We start from the raw sequence: 16,070 nt of genomic DNA on the forward strand, positions 1-16,070 counted from the left end.
AGCACCAGTAGGCAGCACTCTTCTGTGGTAGAGGGCATGGGGATGGATTTGAGGCTCCCCTTTCAGTCCACACATGCAGAAGTGCTGGAACGGGTTAATCCCTGCCTGATGGCAGTGGGTGGGTGTGCCATGCTGAATGAGCCAGGCTCGGTTCTGGGCAGCCAAGCCCTGAGTGAGTGAGTGTGCAGAGTGGTTGGACAGGTTGTGTGGAGGCAGAGCAGGAACGTGCCGGGGGAATGGGGGTGGGGTGAAGCACAGAAGGTAAGTGCAGCACAGCTTGCTGCACGCTCTCCCACCACCTCTCCTGGCTTTCCCTTCTGGGGCATACGGGAGCCCCCAGTTTGGCACAGCAATGGACAGGGATGGTGGTAGGACATCAATCCTGCAGAGGCTCTTGGCTAACTTGGAGCTGCGGGATGAGGCCGGGCGTGTTCGACACTCAGAGCAGTTGAATGCTCCCTGGATGGGCGTGGCACCTGTGAGTACGCAGAAAGAGCGCACCTTCTGGCCCCCTGGCAGTCAGGCTTGGGGTCCTGCTGCAGGGGGGTAGGCAAGGGATCCTGATGATCTCTGCTGCTGCCCTGCTGGCATGCCCTATTCCTCCAGGTTTTATGGTGATGAGCAGGAGGGCTTGCAAGAGGTGAAGAGGCTGGGGATGTGCCACAGGAGCTGCTGAACTAGAGACCTCCAGAATAGCCTGGTGGAGGTTACACTCAGAAACAGGATGCCTTCCCATCCAGGAGGGTGGGGAACAGGTGATGCTGGGGGTCAGGAGGGGGCCTCTTCACTCTCCTGTCCATAGGTTAACCTGGAACCCCAGTGCTGCAGCTCCAGCTGGGAAAGTACTTAAGATGGAGTGCTTCAAGCTCAAGGGGGTGCCACAAACCCAAGGCGGGTCCTCTTCCTTCCTGTCCCGTAGCAAGGCTGCTTTGGGGTGGAAGGGACAGGACTGTCCCAGCTGGGTCTCCACATTCATCCTTGTCCCAAATTCCCTTTTCCTCTAAATCACCTGTCTCCCTCCCTTTCTGCACAGGGTCTCCTTGGCTGGTCGCGGAAGGACCTGCACAGTGAGTTTGGCATTGGAGAGGCCCGCCAGGTCAGTGACTTTGACTGGGCCGGGGAGTCTGGCTCTGGGAAGAGAGACTGGCCCAGTGGGTATGGAGCAAGCGAGACCGAACAGGACCGGGCTTTTGGCACCAGTAAACGTGACTGGGCCAGTGCATACAGCATTAGTGAAGCTGATCGGCAGGATGGGGTGTTTGGTGTCAACGGGAAAGAGTGGGCCAGTGAGTACAAAGGGACAGAGGTAATGGGGGATTCCAGCACTGGGCACAGAGACTGGCCTGACACTTATGGCCTTGGGGATGGCCAGCATCAGGATGGAGACTTGAGCACTTCCAAGCCAGACTGGACCAGCCAGTACAGCATTGGCAGCACTGACAGCCAGGGTATGGAATTTGGCACCGGGAAGCCAGACTGGACCAGCAGCTATGGTATTGCAAGTGGTAACCAGCAAGATGAGGAGTTCAGTTCTGGTAAGCCAAGTTGGACCAGTGAGTATGGTATGCGTGATATTGGCCAGCAGGACAAGGACTTTGATGTTGGGAAGTCAGGCTGGACCAGTGAGTATGCCATGGGTGACACCAGCCAGCAGGACAAGGAGTTCAGTCCCAGCAAACCAGCATGGACCAGTGAGTACAGTGTGAGTGATGCCAGCCAGCTGGACAAGGAGTTCAGTCCCAGCAAGCCAAGCTGGACTAGTGAGTATGGAGTGGGTAGCAGCAGCCAGCAGGACAAGGAGTTCAGTCCCAGCAAGCCAAGTTGGACTAGTGAGTATGGTGTGGGTGACACCAGCCAGCAGGACAAGGACTTTGGTGTTGGGAAGTCTGGTTGGAATGGTGACTACGGTGTGGGCAACACTGAACGAAAGGAGAGGGAGTTTTGTACTGGGAATCAGGATTGGGCCAGCGAATATGGCATTAGCTGTACAGACCAGGAGAGTGCCTTTTGCAGTGGAAGCAAAGACCAGTCTAGCATTGGGGATTCTCATTGCCTGGGTCGAGAGCCCAGTGCTGAGAAATCTGGCTGGAGTGGCTCTAATCTCCAGGAGAACAAGTCTGCTACCAGTAGCAGAGACTGGGCTGTTGAATTCAGTGTTGGAGGGGCTGAGCACCAGAACCAGTTTGGCATCATAGGAACGGACAGGGACAGCAGCATTGGTTTAAGCACTTTGAATCCATCCAGTTCAGCTGGGACTGTTGGTCCAGCAGAGCTCAGAGAGAACCAGTCTGACTGGGTTGGTGAAGAAGGGATCGCAGGCCCAGCGATGCCCCAAGAGGCTGGAACAGGCCAGTCTGACTGGGCCCAGGATCTTGGCCTCAGACGCCTGGATATTTCTAGCGGCTGGGGAGCTGTGTGTTCTGATGACTGCACAGGGGGTGAAGTGGGACGGACAGACTGGGTCCAGGACCTTGGCATGAGCAGCCAGAATCCCTCTGATGGCCAGAGGCCTGGAGGCTTTGATATGTACAGAGAGGAGCAGCTGGATTGGGCCCAGGACTTGAGCCCTATGTTTGGCATAGGGAACACAGTTACTTTCAGCAGCTCACAGGCCAAGGGCCTGGACAAGACCAGTGAGGCTGGAGTGGAACGAACAGATGAGGCTGGTGACAGTGGGAGCGATGTCATGGAACAAAGCCCTGACCTCAGCCTGCACATTGAGGAGCCGAGCATAGAAGATGGTGGAGACTCGGAGGATGGGTAAGGGCTATGCTGGGCACATGAGGGTGGGGCGTAAGAGGGATGAACACCCTGATTGGTGTCCTGGCTCCAATAGTAGCTCTTTTCAGTGGAGCCTGTTGACGCTTAGAGCTCTTGCTCTAGTTTAGGAAACCCATGGAGGGGACATCGGTATGGCTTAGAAGCTGTTTGGCTAAGCATGCATCTTATGGCAGGGAGTGCTGCTGCTGCGAGGCATCTGTGGGGAAATTCTTCCCTGGGCCTTCTGCTGCGGACATGGAGGACCATCTTGTGCTGACTCAGTCATGGTAATGGGGTCAGGCTGTCTGCTGTGCAGTATCCTCCAGGACCCCTTTTTCCTCTTCTGCAGTCTGCTTGGCTTTAGTGGGCATCCCTCCAGACTGAGGTGTGTTGGTTGAGGTGGCCTAACTTGCCATTGACAGCAGGATCTGGCCTTTCCACTTACTTCCCCCACCCTGTACCTTTTCACATGTCCAGGTCCAGAAGAGGACAGGTGGGCTGGACTAAAGCAATTTGATCTTGCTGCTTTGGGCCCTTTCCCTTGGCACTGCCTCTAATTCCCTGCTTGCACCTTTTTCCCCCAGCCCTTGGGGAATATCTAGATACAGTGTTGAAAAATGTCTGCTGTGTTAGCCCTGGGCCTTAGCTGTCTATCTTCCTCGCTCCCTGATGACTTCTTGCTGTGCCTTCTTCCACTCTCGCTGAGGACTGTTGCTGGCTTCATGCCGAAATATCCTGATTTCCTCTGAGTGACCTGCTGAGGCCCTCGGGGCAGGGCGCACTGGCTGTCAAGTAGGGCTTCCTCCTTCCTCCACTGGGGACCTGAGGACAGCCCTGCATTTTCCTGCTAGCCCCCAGCATGTAGAAGGAGACTTGCCCCTCCCAGTCAGGAGCTGAAATTCTAGTGCATGAAAGTTTGGCTGGAGTCACTGAGGGGTGACATCATGGGCTTGGGAGTAGCAGTCTGACTTTTGGTAATCATGGGAGCTGGCTGGAAGCCTGGGGCTGGGTGGGGCCCTGAGCATGCTTCCTTTGTAGGCATGACTAGCTAGTATGGCTTTGTATGGCTCTTGTTGCGTTGCCTTGGCGGTGCCCTCTCCATAGGGAAGACCAGGTCCTGGAGAGCTGACAGCCAAAGCATAGCATCCTGGCTCCATGCCCACAGCAAAGGGCAGTGGGCTGCTGTCCCATCCACTGCTGGGAGAATGCAAGCTTCCCCATTTCCTGTTCTCTCCCTAGCGTTTGTTGTTCCCCCTGCTGGCTAATGTTCCCACCAGCATGACAACCCCTGTGAAGAGCCTGCTGGAATTGGAGGGGTTACTTGCCCGAGTAAGCCAGACTTTGGGCTTTTTCATGGCATGTGGTCCTTTTGCCAGCCCAAGTGAGCCCTGCCCCACAGCTGTCAGGGGGCTCCTCCAGGCTGGCTGGATTTCTAAGTCTGTCCCTGTAGCTGGCTTGGCTCCCAGTATGGGCTGTGTATAACCTAAAGGGTATAAAACCTATGTTCCCTGGGAACAGCTTCTACATGGGTTTTACACCCACTTCATGGTAGTGCTGCTTCCCAGCAAGTATTCCTGCCTCCCTAGAAAGTTTTATTTCAGGCTCAGGATGCCTAAGCTTGGCCAAGACAAGGACTTCTGTGAGCAGTATCTTTTATTGAGCCAACTGCATGGTTGGGAAAGAGATTGACAAGCTTTCAAATGCCAGTCATTCTTCATCAGGTCACTACAAGCTTTGCCAAGTCACTTTCCCATGCTGTACCTCAGTTTCCCTAGGTGGATAATGACACTGCTGTAATGCATGTCATGAGGCTTGATATGGGGCATTCAGTCCTGGGCTTCTGACAGCACTTCAGCAGCTGAGGGTCTGGGAAGAGAGCAAAGGAGCCTGGGAGAAGAAAGTTATGGGATTATGGGAATGCGGGTCTGTGGAGGGCAGAGGAAGAGGGGGAAGGAGAGGATTCTGTGATTGAGAGTGCAGGGCCGTTGGGGAAGGGAGCATGAGCCTCTGCGGCAGTGAACAGGCCAGGCTTTCACTCTTGTCTCCCCATGCAGAGGCCCTGTAAGCTCACGGCTCTCTGGCCCCAGCTTGCTGCTGGAGGAAATACTGGCCAACAGCTCTGTCCAGGCAGCCCAGCAGGAGAGACCTGCCTCACCACAGACCAGCCACATAGGAGAGGAGCAGGGCCTGAGCAACACTGCCAACGACCAGGCATTGGAGGTTGATGGCCCTGCCCAGGCTGCTGGAGATGGAGGGCCCCCCCAGCCTGATGATGCTGATGGGAGCTGCCTACCAAAGCAAGTGAAGAGGCTGAGCCAGCCAGAGTCCAGGGGGAGCCCAACCGAGAGGCGTCGGCTGTCCCAGGGTCCACTCCCAGCACAGGACTTCTCCTTTCTGGAGGTAAGCATGACACCGGCTTTCCAGCAGAAGCTTCTTCCAAGCCCACCCTGCACAGGGGAGCTTTGGACAGGTTCTGGATGGCTTTATCCCACCACTGTCCCCCTGGCATCCCCTCTGGCTGGCCCCCTGTGAGCAAAGCTTGAAGCCTTTGCTGGCCCCAGGGAGTGGAGGCCTGCATTGTGTGTTAAATGGCCCTTACAAAGGGAGAGGACCCTCTGCTGATGGGGACACTGTGTGGTGGTCAGAGGAGGGGGGCTGTGAGGACTTCTCAGGGGTTCCTGACCTCCCAAGTAGAGCTTTCAGGTCCTGGGCCCCATTCTCCCAGCAGTGGGGTGACTATCTGGGTTGGGATTCCTTGGTGTTGCCAGGATCTCACAGATGCCACCCTGACACCTGCATTGTATTGTAAGATCTGAGATATCCTGGACTGAGTCCTGATGCAGCATGGGGAACTTCATAGGCTCATGATTGTGTCTTGGGGCAAAAAGGGAGCAGAAGGCGGCCCTGGGGCTGTGGACAATGGGCTGAGTCAGTGTGGTGTTATCTTTGTGTGGGGTGTCCTCCTTATAGTTTCATAGTTTCTAGGGTTGGAAGGGACCTGAGCAGATCATGTAGTCTGACTCCCTGCCATGGCAAGAAAGAGTACTGGGGTCAAACAACCCCAGCAAGGTGTACATCTAGCCTCTTAAAGACCCCCAGGGTAGGAGCCAGCACCACTTCTCTTGGAAGTTGGTTCCAGATCCTAGCCACCCTGACCGTGAAGTCGTGCCTCCTGATATCTAGCCTAAATCTACCCTCCACCAGCTTGTGACTGCTATTCCTGGTCACTCCTGGCAGTGCTCAGGGGAACAGAGACTTCCCCAGTGCCTGCTGATTCCCCCCTGACTAGTTTGTAACAGGCCACTAGATCACCCCTCAGCCTTCTATTGTGGAGGCTGAACAGGTTCAGGTCCTGTAGCCTCTCCTCATAGGGCCTGCCCTGCTGCCCCCTGATCATGCAAGTAGCCCTCCTCTGGACCCTCTCCATGCTGTCCACATCCCTCCTGAAGTGCGGTGTCCAGAACTGGATGCAGTACTCCAGCTGCGGCCTGACTAGTGCCGCATAGAAGGGGAGGATCACCTCTTTGGACCTGCTCGAGATGCATCTGTGGATGCATGACAAGGTACGGTTGGCCTTTCTGACTGCATTCCCACACTGCTGGCCCATGTTCATCTTGGAGTCAGTGATGACTCCAAGATCCTTTTCCGCCTCTGTACTGACAAGAATGGAGTTCCCCAACCTGTAGGTATGGTGCTGGTTGTTCCTCCCCAGGTGCATCACTTTGCACTTGTCAGTGTTGAATCCCATCCTATTCTCATCCGCCCGCCCCTGTAACCTGTGTAGGTCTGATTGCAGCCTATTCCTCCCTTCTAGCATGCCCACATCCCCCCACATCTTAGTGTCATCAGCAGATTTGAACAGGGTGCTATTATTTACCCCCTTGTCCAAGTCACTGATGAAGATGTTGAACAGTGCGGGCCCAAGGACTGAGCCCTGCAGAACCCCACTGGCCACATTCCTCCAGGTCGAAAATAACCTATCCACTACCACCCTCTGGGTGCGGCCCTCCAGCCAGTTGGCAACCCAATTGACTGTGTGGGTGCTGACACCACAGTCCCCCAGTTTCTTAATGAGAACAGGGTGAGAGACAGTGTTGAAGGCCTTCCGAAAGTCCAGGAAGACTATGTCCACTGCTACCCCTGTATCTAATGATTTGGTGATCTGATCATAGAAGGCCACCAGGTTGGTCTGACAGGACCTGCCACTAATGAACCCATGTTGGTTGCCCCTAAGCATGCAGTCCCCTGCTGGCCCCTCATGGATGTGTGCCAGAATAATTTTCTCAAAAAGCTTACCCAGGATTGAGGTAAGACTAACTGGCCTATAGTTTCCCGGGTTCTCGTTCATCCCCTTTTTGAAGATGGGAACCACGATGGCTCTCTTCCAGTCCTCTGGCACCACACCAGAGCCCCACGAGTGCTTGTACAGCTCTGCCTGGGATCCTGCAATGACCTCAGCCAATTCCCTCAGTACTCTAGGATGGAGATTGTCCGGACCAGCTGACTTGAATACTTCCAGTCCCTCCAGAAGTTCCCTAACTAGTTCCTCACTAACCCTTGTCCTAGGTGTACCTCCCCTTGGGCTTGAGGGGGCCCCAGCGGGGGTGTCACTGTTCCAGTCCCTGCTTAGGAAAATGAAGGCAAAGAAATCGTTAAATATGTTTGCTTTGTCGTCTGGTGTGACGACCAAATTTCCTAACGTGTCCTGCAGGGGCCCCACATTACTCAGAACCTTCTTTTTACCCCCTATGTATTTAAAAAAGGGCTTCTTGTTGTCCTTAATCTGGGAAGCTAGTCCCAGTTCCATCTCTGCCTTGGCCTTCCTGACTGCCCCCCTACATCCCCGAGCAACTGCAGTATAGTCATACCTGGTGATGGCCCCTCTTTTCCATTGGGTGTACGCCTCCCTTGTAGCTAGGAGACATTCTCGGATGCTTTTGGTGAGCCATGGAGGCTTGTGTGCCCTCCTGCTTCCTTTGATCCGTGTTGGGATTACCTCCCTTTGGGCTTGGAGGATTGTCTCCTTAAGGAGCGACCACTCTCCTTGGACACCTGGCTCCCCTCCCCTTATGGCTCTCACTGATTCTTGTCTGCCCTTTGTGGGGTGTGTACAGGATGCAGAAGTTCTTGACAGCACTGTGTCCCGAAACAAAGCCAGCTTGGGTCGCAAGCGAGGGCACCGGGCACCCGCCATCCGCCCTGGGGCTACGCTGGGGCTGTCAGAAATGGAGGGAGACAGCTGGATGTTCCAGGACTCCACAGGTGGGCTTAACAGCAGGGATAGGTTGCATCTTGGGCCTGGTGTGGCTGTGGTGTGATACTGATACAGCTTCCAGTCTGCTGGTGGGACATGGTACTGATGCAGTGTTGACAGGGAAGCACGATGCATCCTTTTGTGGGAGAGGATGTTGGGATAGCAGTGGTATGTGTTCCTCTATGGCATGATGTTGATATGTGATCATGTGTGGCATCATGGTGTTGTCTCATTGGCATCTCTGTGTGTAGAGGGAGTGTGTGGTATGGTGCCAGTGCAGGTAGCCCTGTGAGGAGTGTGTGTCTTGAGGTGGTATTGACATTGTGTGCCTGATGTGGTAGTAGGTCAGGGTGTCTGGTGTGTACTGGGCATATTTTCTGCTATGCTGGTGGTGTTACCTTGGCATGCTTTCTTGCACAATGGAAGCATGAGTGCAGCAGTGGCCTTCGTTTCAACATGGCAGCAACATTGGTTTGGCATTGCCCCATTCCAGTGTGCTGGTATTGATGTGGCATTGGCAAGTGTATCTGCTTGACAGTATGGCATGATGTGTGTGAGGTAGTGATTGCATGATGTTCTCCAGTGATGGCATTTGTGTGTGGGGCGTGTGTTATGTGGTGTTGGTGTTAATGTAGCATTGGTGTTTGTTCCAATGTGGTGTTAGTGAGGATGTGGCATTAGTATGTGCTCCTTCTTGGTAGTCCTAATCTGTCACTGGCTTGTTGCTGTTGGGGTGGCATATACTCATGTAGCCTGATGCTGTCCTCTCTGCTTTTCCTTCAGAGCCTAGAACAGCATGTACGGCCTCCTCAGATGAGGAGGCAGCAGAGGAGCCAAAGAGCAGGCGCGCACGGCCATCACCAGCCTCTAAGGGAGCGAAGGTGTCTCTGTTCCCAGGCCTGAATCCATCTGCCATCAAGGTAGCACCAGCTGGGGTCCCTGGTCCTGAGCAGGACATGGGAGCCCTCTGACTATGTGGTACAGGGCAAGCCTGTCTCTGCGTGGGTGATAGGGGCCTGTAAGGAGATGTCAGATGAGTTGAATGTGGAGTGCTGGGTGGGGTGGAGTGGGAGCATATTTAATGTAGAAGATCTTGAAGAAAAAGGAGGTGTTGGCAAGAGTCTTAAGCGTGGGAGGGGAGGTCATGGGGAGGGGACTGGCACAGTGGGTCCTGGGATGAGGAGGTTGCTGGACTGGATTATGGTTGGGAAAGCTGGGAATGCCTGGGCTGGTGCGAGTATGCTGGGGAGGCCGGGGTATGAGAAAGGAGGTGTCAAGAGGGGCTGGCACAGAAGTGTTGTGGGGTGGGGGTGCAGAAAGGGAGGCCTTCATGTGTAAGTGAGGCTGGAATGGGGCCGGGGAAAACTGGTGTGAAGGAGCTGATATGGAGGAGGTTGCTGGGGAAGTCTTGCAGGCAGGTGGGAGGGCTCAGAAAAGGCTGGGGGTGGAGTTTGTCCTGGGTAACTGGTAGGTCTGAGGGTGATGTGCAATTGACAGAGGGGTGAAGAGAGGAGTTGTACAGAAAGCCAGGATGTCCATGCGTCTGTCTGACTTCATTCTTTGTCCCTTCCTCTCCTGCCTGCGCAGGCCAAACTGAGGGGCCGGAACCGCTCTGCCGAGGAGGGAGCCCAGCCAGGGGAGGGCAAGCCAGCTTCATCCAAGGAGCTCCACATGCAGCGCTCCAAGTCCTGCAAGGTCCCTGGCCTGGCTGGGAAGCCCCCTGCACTACCCCCCAAGCCAGAGAAATCCTCAGGGTGAGCGTGGGAGCGTGTGGGGAGGGGGCAGTCATGAAGGGCCAGGTTGGGGTGTGTGGGTGGGGGTGGGGGCGGTTTGTGAGGGGAGAAAGGTGGCGGTGTGTGTTGGGGAGGTCCTCTAAGGCAGCAGTTCTTAATCTTTTGCACCTTGCATCCCACCTATGTAAGGTCAAAAAATCCTGGTTCCACTGGTTGATGAGCAGGGTGGGGTTGTCCCCCAGAGGCCAGTCGAAGGTTTGTGGGGGCGTCCCCCAACAGCTGATTGAAGCACGCAAAAGTGAAACTGGAAGTCCCATTGTGAGACTCCCAATTTCACCACTGTGACCTGAGTCCAACATAGAGGGCCTTTGCGTCCTGCCAGTGGGACACGTCCCACCGGTTGAGAAACCCTGCTCTAACGGAGAAGTAGGGAGGGAAGGTCCTGTGAGCTGTCCAGAAGCTTGAGTGTGCATTTGTGTGTGGGGTATGTGGGTGGGAGATTACGCTGAAGGTGGTTGAGCTGTATGTGGGGGAAGGGGTTTTATGGTGGGGATGGGTTGGGAGGCATGCATGTGTTTGGGGGCTTCCATGAAGGACCTGGGTTTGGGGGGAGGTTCCTGTTGGGAGGCTGTTTGTATATCTGGGATGATGGCAAGTGTCTGTGTAGACCTGGAGTGTTGGTATATGTTCACACCTGCAGGTGTTGGTGAGTATTTGTAGGCCTAAGGGTGTTGCTGGGTATGTGCCTGGCTGGGGGTGTTGAGGAGTCGTAGATTCATAGATACTAGGGTCAGAAGGGATTCAACAGATCGTTGAGTCCAACCCCCTGCCTGGGCAGGAAAGAGTGCTGGGGTCAGATGACCCCAGCCAGATGCCTATCCAGCCTTCTCTTAAAGACCCCCAAGGTAGGGGAGAGCAGCACCTTCCTTGGAAGCACATTCCAGATTCTGACCACCCTTACTGTAAAGTTTTTCCTGATATCTAGCCTAAATCTGCTGTCCATCAGTTTGTGACCATTGTTCCTTGTTACCCCAAGAGGTGCTCTGGTGAACAGGGTATCCCCGATTCCTTGCTGCCCCCACCCCACCCTGCTTCTCCAATGAATTTGTAGGCCACAAGATCACCTCTCAGCCTTCTCTTGGGGAGGCTGAAGAGATTCATTTCCCTTAGTTTCTCTTATAGGGCTTAGCCTGCAAACCCTTAACCATACGAGTGGCCTCCTCTGGACCCTCTCAAGGTAATCCACATCCTTCTTAAAGTATGGCGCCCAAAACTGGACGCAGTACTCCAACTGCAGTCTGACCAGTGCTGCATAGAGAAGTATCACTTCCTTGGATCTATTTGTCATGCATCTGCTAATGCACAATAAAGTGCAGTTAGCTTTGTGGATGATTTCGTTACACTGATTTCACCATGTTCATCTTAGAGTTGTCAGGATGTATGCATGTCTGTCAGTGTGAGTGGCTGTAATTTCAGGGGCACCTCCTTGTGGCTCAGAGTGGTCCTGCAGATTCCTGCCGTCTCCTCCTCTCCTCTCCTCAGTCTTTGCAAGGACTTGAACCCAGGCTGGAACACTGTCAGTGAAATCGTCTGGAGAGGGCCACATTTACTGGGTCTGTTTCCCCAACACAACTCTGGCCCCCTCCATCCAGAGCCCCCTGCCTTCCTCTGTGGTACTTCAGGCTGTTTCCCTCTCCTTGAGATCATGGGTGCTGGACAAGTGGGCCTCTTTCGACTCAGAAGTCAAGGTGGCCAAACACTATGGATTTAGTGTGCTGGCAAGTTCATTCCCTTGAAATCTGGTTTCTGCCTCAATCAGGCCTGCACCCAAATTTGCCAAACTGGCAGCTCCTCAGGCCCCTGCAGCTGCTCATGAAATGGATGCTCTCATCAGTTTTGCTGTTCGCTGCAGCAGGAAACTGGCCAAAAGCCTTAATTTCATGGAGCAGCTGTGGAGGGGGCAGCAGGGGTGGGCTCTCAAGTGCCCCACCTCGTCCTCTGGACTCGTTGAAGACCCTGAGGTGTTTTGAGTGAAGTGTTTTTTGGGGTTTTTTTGCTGGACAAATCTGTCCCCACCAGCAATGCTTCTGAGTCCTAATCCCTCCTTCTCCTCTGGGCTTCATTGCCTCAGGCCAGCTGCAGCCTTACCCCAGCTCTTCTTCGCAGCTGGGCCCTCTGCAGCTCAGTCATCTCCTGGGTGGGCTGAGCGAGGTCAACAGCACTTCCCTTGCAACAGGAGGAGGAGGAGGCAGATGGTATCCAGCCCTCTTTCCTAGGGCTTGGCCTGCTTGGCAGGAAGCCTTGCTTCACTGTACATGATTCCTGGTCCTAAGCCCTTAAACAGACAGTGGCCAGGCTCTGCTGCTCTTTTGGATTGCTTCCTTCCCCTGCTTCCAGCACTAGCCCCTCATCTTCCCTCTCTGGAGCTCCAGAAACCCTAGCCCCTCTTCTTAACTCCCTTAATCACAGCTGGGAGGTATTGGGGTGTCAGTGGGTACGTGCAAACTTGGAGTATTGGTGAGGATGTTGGTGTGTAGTCTTGGGAGGTGTCACATGGTAGGGTTGCTGAAGACACAGACTGTATATAGATCTGGGTGGGGTCAGTGACTGAGAGTGTGTGGACTTGGGAGGTAGCCGTAAATGTGTATATCTTGGAGGTGTGGGTGTGTGTGTAGACTTGGGGTGTTAGAGAAGGCATTGGTGGAGTGGGTGGGAATCCAGGATATGTCAGAGGGTGTGAGCAAACCTTTGGGCATTGGGTCATGGGCAGTATCAGTGCACATACATAATAGAGGTGTTGGGGTATGAATGTGTGAGACGGAAGGCATGTTTGTTGATGTGGGCACACTTGGAGTGTTGGGATATGTGTGATTTGGCAGGTGTCAGTGAGGGTGTACAACAGGGGTAAGCTGTATGTCCACCCACATAGGGGTGGGCAGGCTGGAGGACCACTTAGGGAGTTTTGCGGCTGGGTCAGCACCCCTACCTCTATCTCCTTTCTCCCCCCCTCTTCCCCCTAGCAACAGCTCACCTAAATTCCCTAAGCGGCCCTCCAGCCCAAATAACTGCCCACCGCAGATCTAAGGGCAGAGAGGTGAGTGGACAAAGGTTAGGGGAACATAACCTTTGTTCCCCCCCCCTCCCTGTGTCCCTGGCATGTAGCCAGCCTGGGCTGGTGCTGAACTGTGTTCCCATGTGCTGCCCCGGGCCACGTGGGTGCAGCTGGAGCAGCTTCTGCCTAACCTAGTTGCATGCTGGGGATGCAGAGAGAAGCGGGAAACACAACACAGCATTGGCCTGGCTGCATCTGGATAACCCCCGGCTCCGAGGCCCCTTCCCACTGCACCTTCTGCACCACCCTGAGTTGCCGGCATGCAGCCAGGCCAGCCAGTTCCACATTGTGTTCCTGTGCGCTACTATGGGTTGCATAGGTGAAGCTGGAGCAGCTGGCATGGCTCCTGCCTAACTTGGCTGCATGCTGGAGACTCAGGGTTTAGCAGGAGTCACTTCAGCAGTGCCCAAGTGGCATGGTCCAAAGCAGCCTGTGGGAACACAGTGTGGCACTGCATTAGTGGCATCTGTGCCCCTAGTAGGCACCAGCCCAGCATGGCAGGGCCTGAGTAACCCATGGCTTCTCGCCCTCTTCCCCCTGCAGCCCTTCCCCTGTCAGCAGGAAGAACTTTATCTGAGCTTTGATGCTCACTGCAGGACAGGCTGTCTGGCCTGTGAATGGCTGCAGGGTTGGAACTGCATGAAGACAGCTTTGCCAGGCAGAAGCTTGGCTAGGAGCTTAGTTCCCCCTGCCTTGGAGTATATGGGGGGGTGTGTGGAAAAGGGCAGGCTGGGCTGGGCTGGGTTGGGGAGGGGAGCAGCTTCTGCTGCTGCAGCTGGCTACCTCTTGAGGAAGGGAGAAGGGCAAGAGGCACCAAAAGCCAGGGCAGCTGTGGGTCAGACATGAGTCTCCTTCAGCGGAGCAGCTGCGGGCTGGACAATCATTTGGCGGGCCAGATTCATCTCATGGGCTGTATTTTACCCACCCCTGGTGTAGGGGAATGTATGTAGGTTTGGGAGGAGTTAGTGAGGTGTGCACATGGTGTTGGGGTGTATGTAGATTTGGCGGTGGTCAGGTCTGTGCATTTTAAGGGGGATTTGGCTTTTCCTGGTTTGGCTGTCCTACAGGCTGTAACTTTTCTCCTTGCCTGCAGGTCTGAAACCTCCTCGCCCCAATGGCTGCAAGCACTAAAGCTGAAAAAGAAAAAATCCTGAAACAGATCATGCAAGTGAGTTTTCACGGCAGGGGCTGACCTGACCTGGGCCCGGTTCTTGTGAGTCCTGTGATCCCCTTACAGACTGGAGTGGCACTGCCAGGACTCTGAGCCTGTGTGGCACCAAGGTGTGGGGTGTGAGCAGTGCATGTGTGCACCCTGCCTCAGCACATTTGTGGTCATGGGAAACAAAGCCTCTGTAGCCTTGACCAGGGAAAATCCTACATCTGAGCCACACCTGTGTGTGCTGGGCCACATTGATGTCCTGACCTTAGGCGTGGGATGTGGTATGTAGGGGTGGGGACACAGGATCTACCTCATCAGCTTCACAAGCATTTCTCCCCTCTGTCACTGGGAAGAGCAGCCTGCTGAACCTGTAGGATCCTCACCCTTTGCTTCCTGAATCCCAGCATTTGGCCTCTTGTGATGGGCAGGGTCAGGCTCGCCATTTGCTTCCTTGCAGTGTCTCCAGTCACGCTTTTGTGGGATGATGGCACCACCTGGTGGGGGCTGTGTGTCATGGCATGGTTGGGATCTCTTGTAATGGGTGCTGCCAGGAGCGGGGAATTCAGACTGAATATCAAGGGAAGTCTCCTGAAGGAAGAATGGCTCCCTGAATGGGGGCAGATCTGGCTGGGGGCTCTCTGCGTGTCATAAGATCTGCCCTGCTGAGGGCAGCTCTTCTCAGTTCCATTGGCCAAGGCCTGTTTTTCTACAGCAGGGGGCTGAGTTAAGGTGGCTCAGTGGTGATGATCAGGGAGCAGTGGGGCTTCTGTCTCCTGCCTTCGTGAATTGCTGCTTCTTGAGGAGGGGGTGGTTCTGGTTGGGGAGCAGCCCTGGGGTGGGGGAGCAGGGGTTCTAACATGTCAAACACTTCGTGACTTTCCACCCATGAGTGCACTGGCTCTGGGCAACCTCCCCCCACCACCTGGAGCCTATCCCCCACACAGGACAGCCTGCCAGGCTCTCCATTTATGGATGGGGTGCTATATGGCACCAGTCTGCTCTTGCTAATGTCTGCCTTTTCTCTGTGTTCCAGGCGTCTTTTGTCTGCTGTTGGGGCTTGGACAGCTCGCGCACCAAAGAGGCTCATGTGGGCAAGGGGAATGTGACAGCACAACCTTCGCAGCCCCCCTCCCCCGCCATCCATGTGCTGTTTTGATGCACAGTGAGGGCTGGGGCAGAGCAGGCACACCTATGCACTTTGTATCACACTTCAGAGCTGCTGGGTCCCTTTGTTGCCTCCTGCAAGCCGGCCGCTTCCTCTTGCTGCCCTTTCCTACCACCAGCTTCTTGTTATAAAGTTTTTGTAATCAGTGAAGGGGCCCAGCCCTGTCCCCTCTGGCCTGCTTTTCCACTGAGCTGGGGCAGGGTGGGACCTGGGGTTGGAGCTTGCACTCTCTTCCTCTCTGCTGCCCTATTACATATTTCACAAACAGAGCAATGAATTATGTTGGTGCCACTTGATGAGACAATAAAATCTTTCTGATAATGGAAGGGGCAGCTGTGGTCTCAGGTGCATCCCTGGAGTCTCCCAACTTTGTGTCTCCCATATTTTGCTTGCTTTATCTTTCATGTAATCAGGGAGCAGAGGACAGCTCCTGGCAGGACCCTCTGGCAAGCTGGCTGTAAGGCGACCCATTCCTTGTTCCCCATTGTGGCCTGCTCCTTCCTTCCCCCTGCCAAGCCGTTGGGGCCATTGGCTGAGTCAGTGGGGTGGGCAGGCCTTTCTGGGTAGCTAGTTCAATTGTATTGGGTCCCCCTGTGCTCTGTCTCTGAGCTGAGCTGCAGGGAGGTGGGCTGCAGGGATTGGGGCTCCTACGTGCGTGATGCCAGCCTACTGAGGCATCCTGGCACCGACTGGTACTGCCCTACTCCTGTCTATTCCTGCAGGGCCCCAAGTTTCCTTCCAGTGTCTTGTTTTTTCTCCTGTTCTACCTGGGCAGAATCTGAGCATGCAGTGGGACAGGATGAATGTGGATAGGGGCAGCCACTGACAGCTCTGCATACACACCATCTTAACGCGAGAGCTTTGCCCTCATGAGGGAAGGGTCCATC

The 16,070-nt window shown here is 54.8% G+C and overlaps 1 protein-coding gene across 4 annotated transcripts in view; it reads left to right on the forward strand.

The window, feature by feature from the left end:
* CNOT12 (CCR4-NOT transcription complex subunit 12) overlaps nt 1-15,509 on the forward strand; it is a 29,604-nt gene extending 14,095 nt beyond the window's left edge. For 3 of the 4 annotated variants that reach the window (XM_090032138.1, XM_090032139.1, XM_090032140.1), the window contains 7 exons: nt 1,034-2,760; nt 4,815-5,160; nt 7,875-8,022; nt 8,798-8,934; nt 9,602-9,768; nt 13,953-14,027; nt 15,052-15,509. In XM_090032138.1, coding sequence (XP_089888264.1) covers nt 1,034-2,760; nt 4,815-5,160; nt 7,875-8,022; nt 8,798-8,934; nt 9,602-9,768; nt 13,953-14,013 — 2,586 coding nt within the window. In that variant the 3' untranslated portion in view covers nt 14,014-14,027; nt 15,052-15,509. Of the gene's footprint in view, nt 1-1,033; nt 2,761-2,954; nt 3,048-4,814; nt 5,161-7,874; nt 8,023-8,797; nt 8,935-9,601; nt 9,769-13,952; nt 14,028-15,051 lie in introns of those variants that run through there. The other variant, XM_090032141.1, reaches the window with a different exon arrangement.
* Nucleotides 15,510-16,070: the final 561 nt, after the last annotated feature.

The sequence above is a fragment of the Crocodylus siamensis genome, chromosome 2, assembly GCF_052110815.1.
Source record: "Crocodylus siamensis isolate JL-2025a chromosome 2, ASM5211081v1, whole genome shotgun sequence".
Taxonomy (NCBI): Eukaryota; Metazoa; Chordata; order Crocodylia; family Crocodylidae; genus Crocodylus; species Crocodylus siamensis.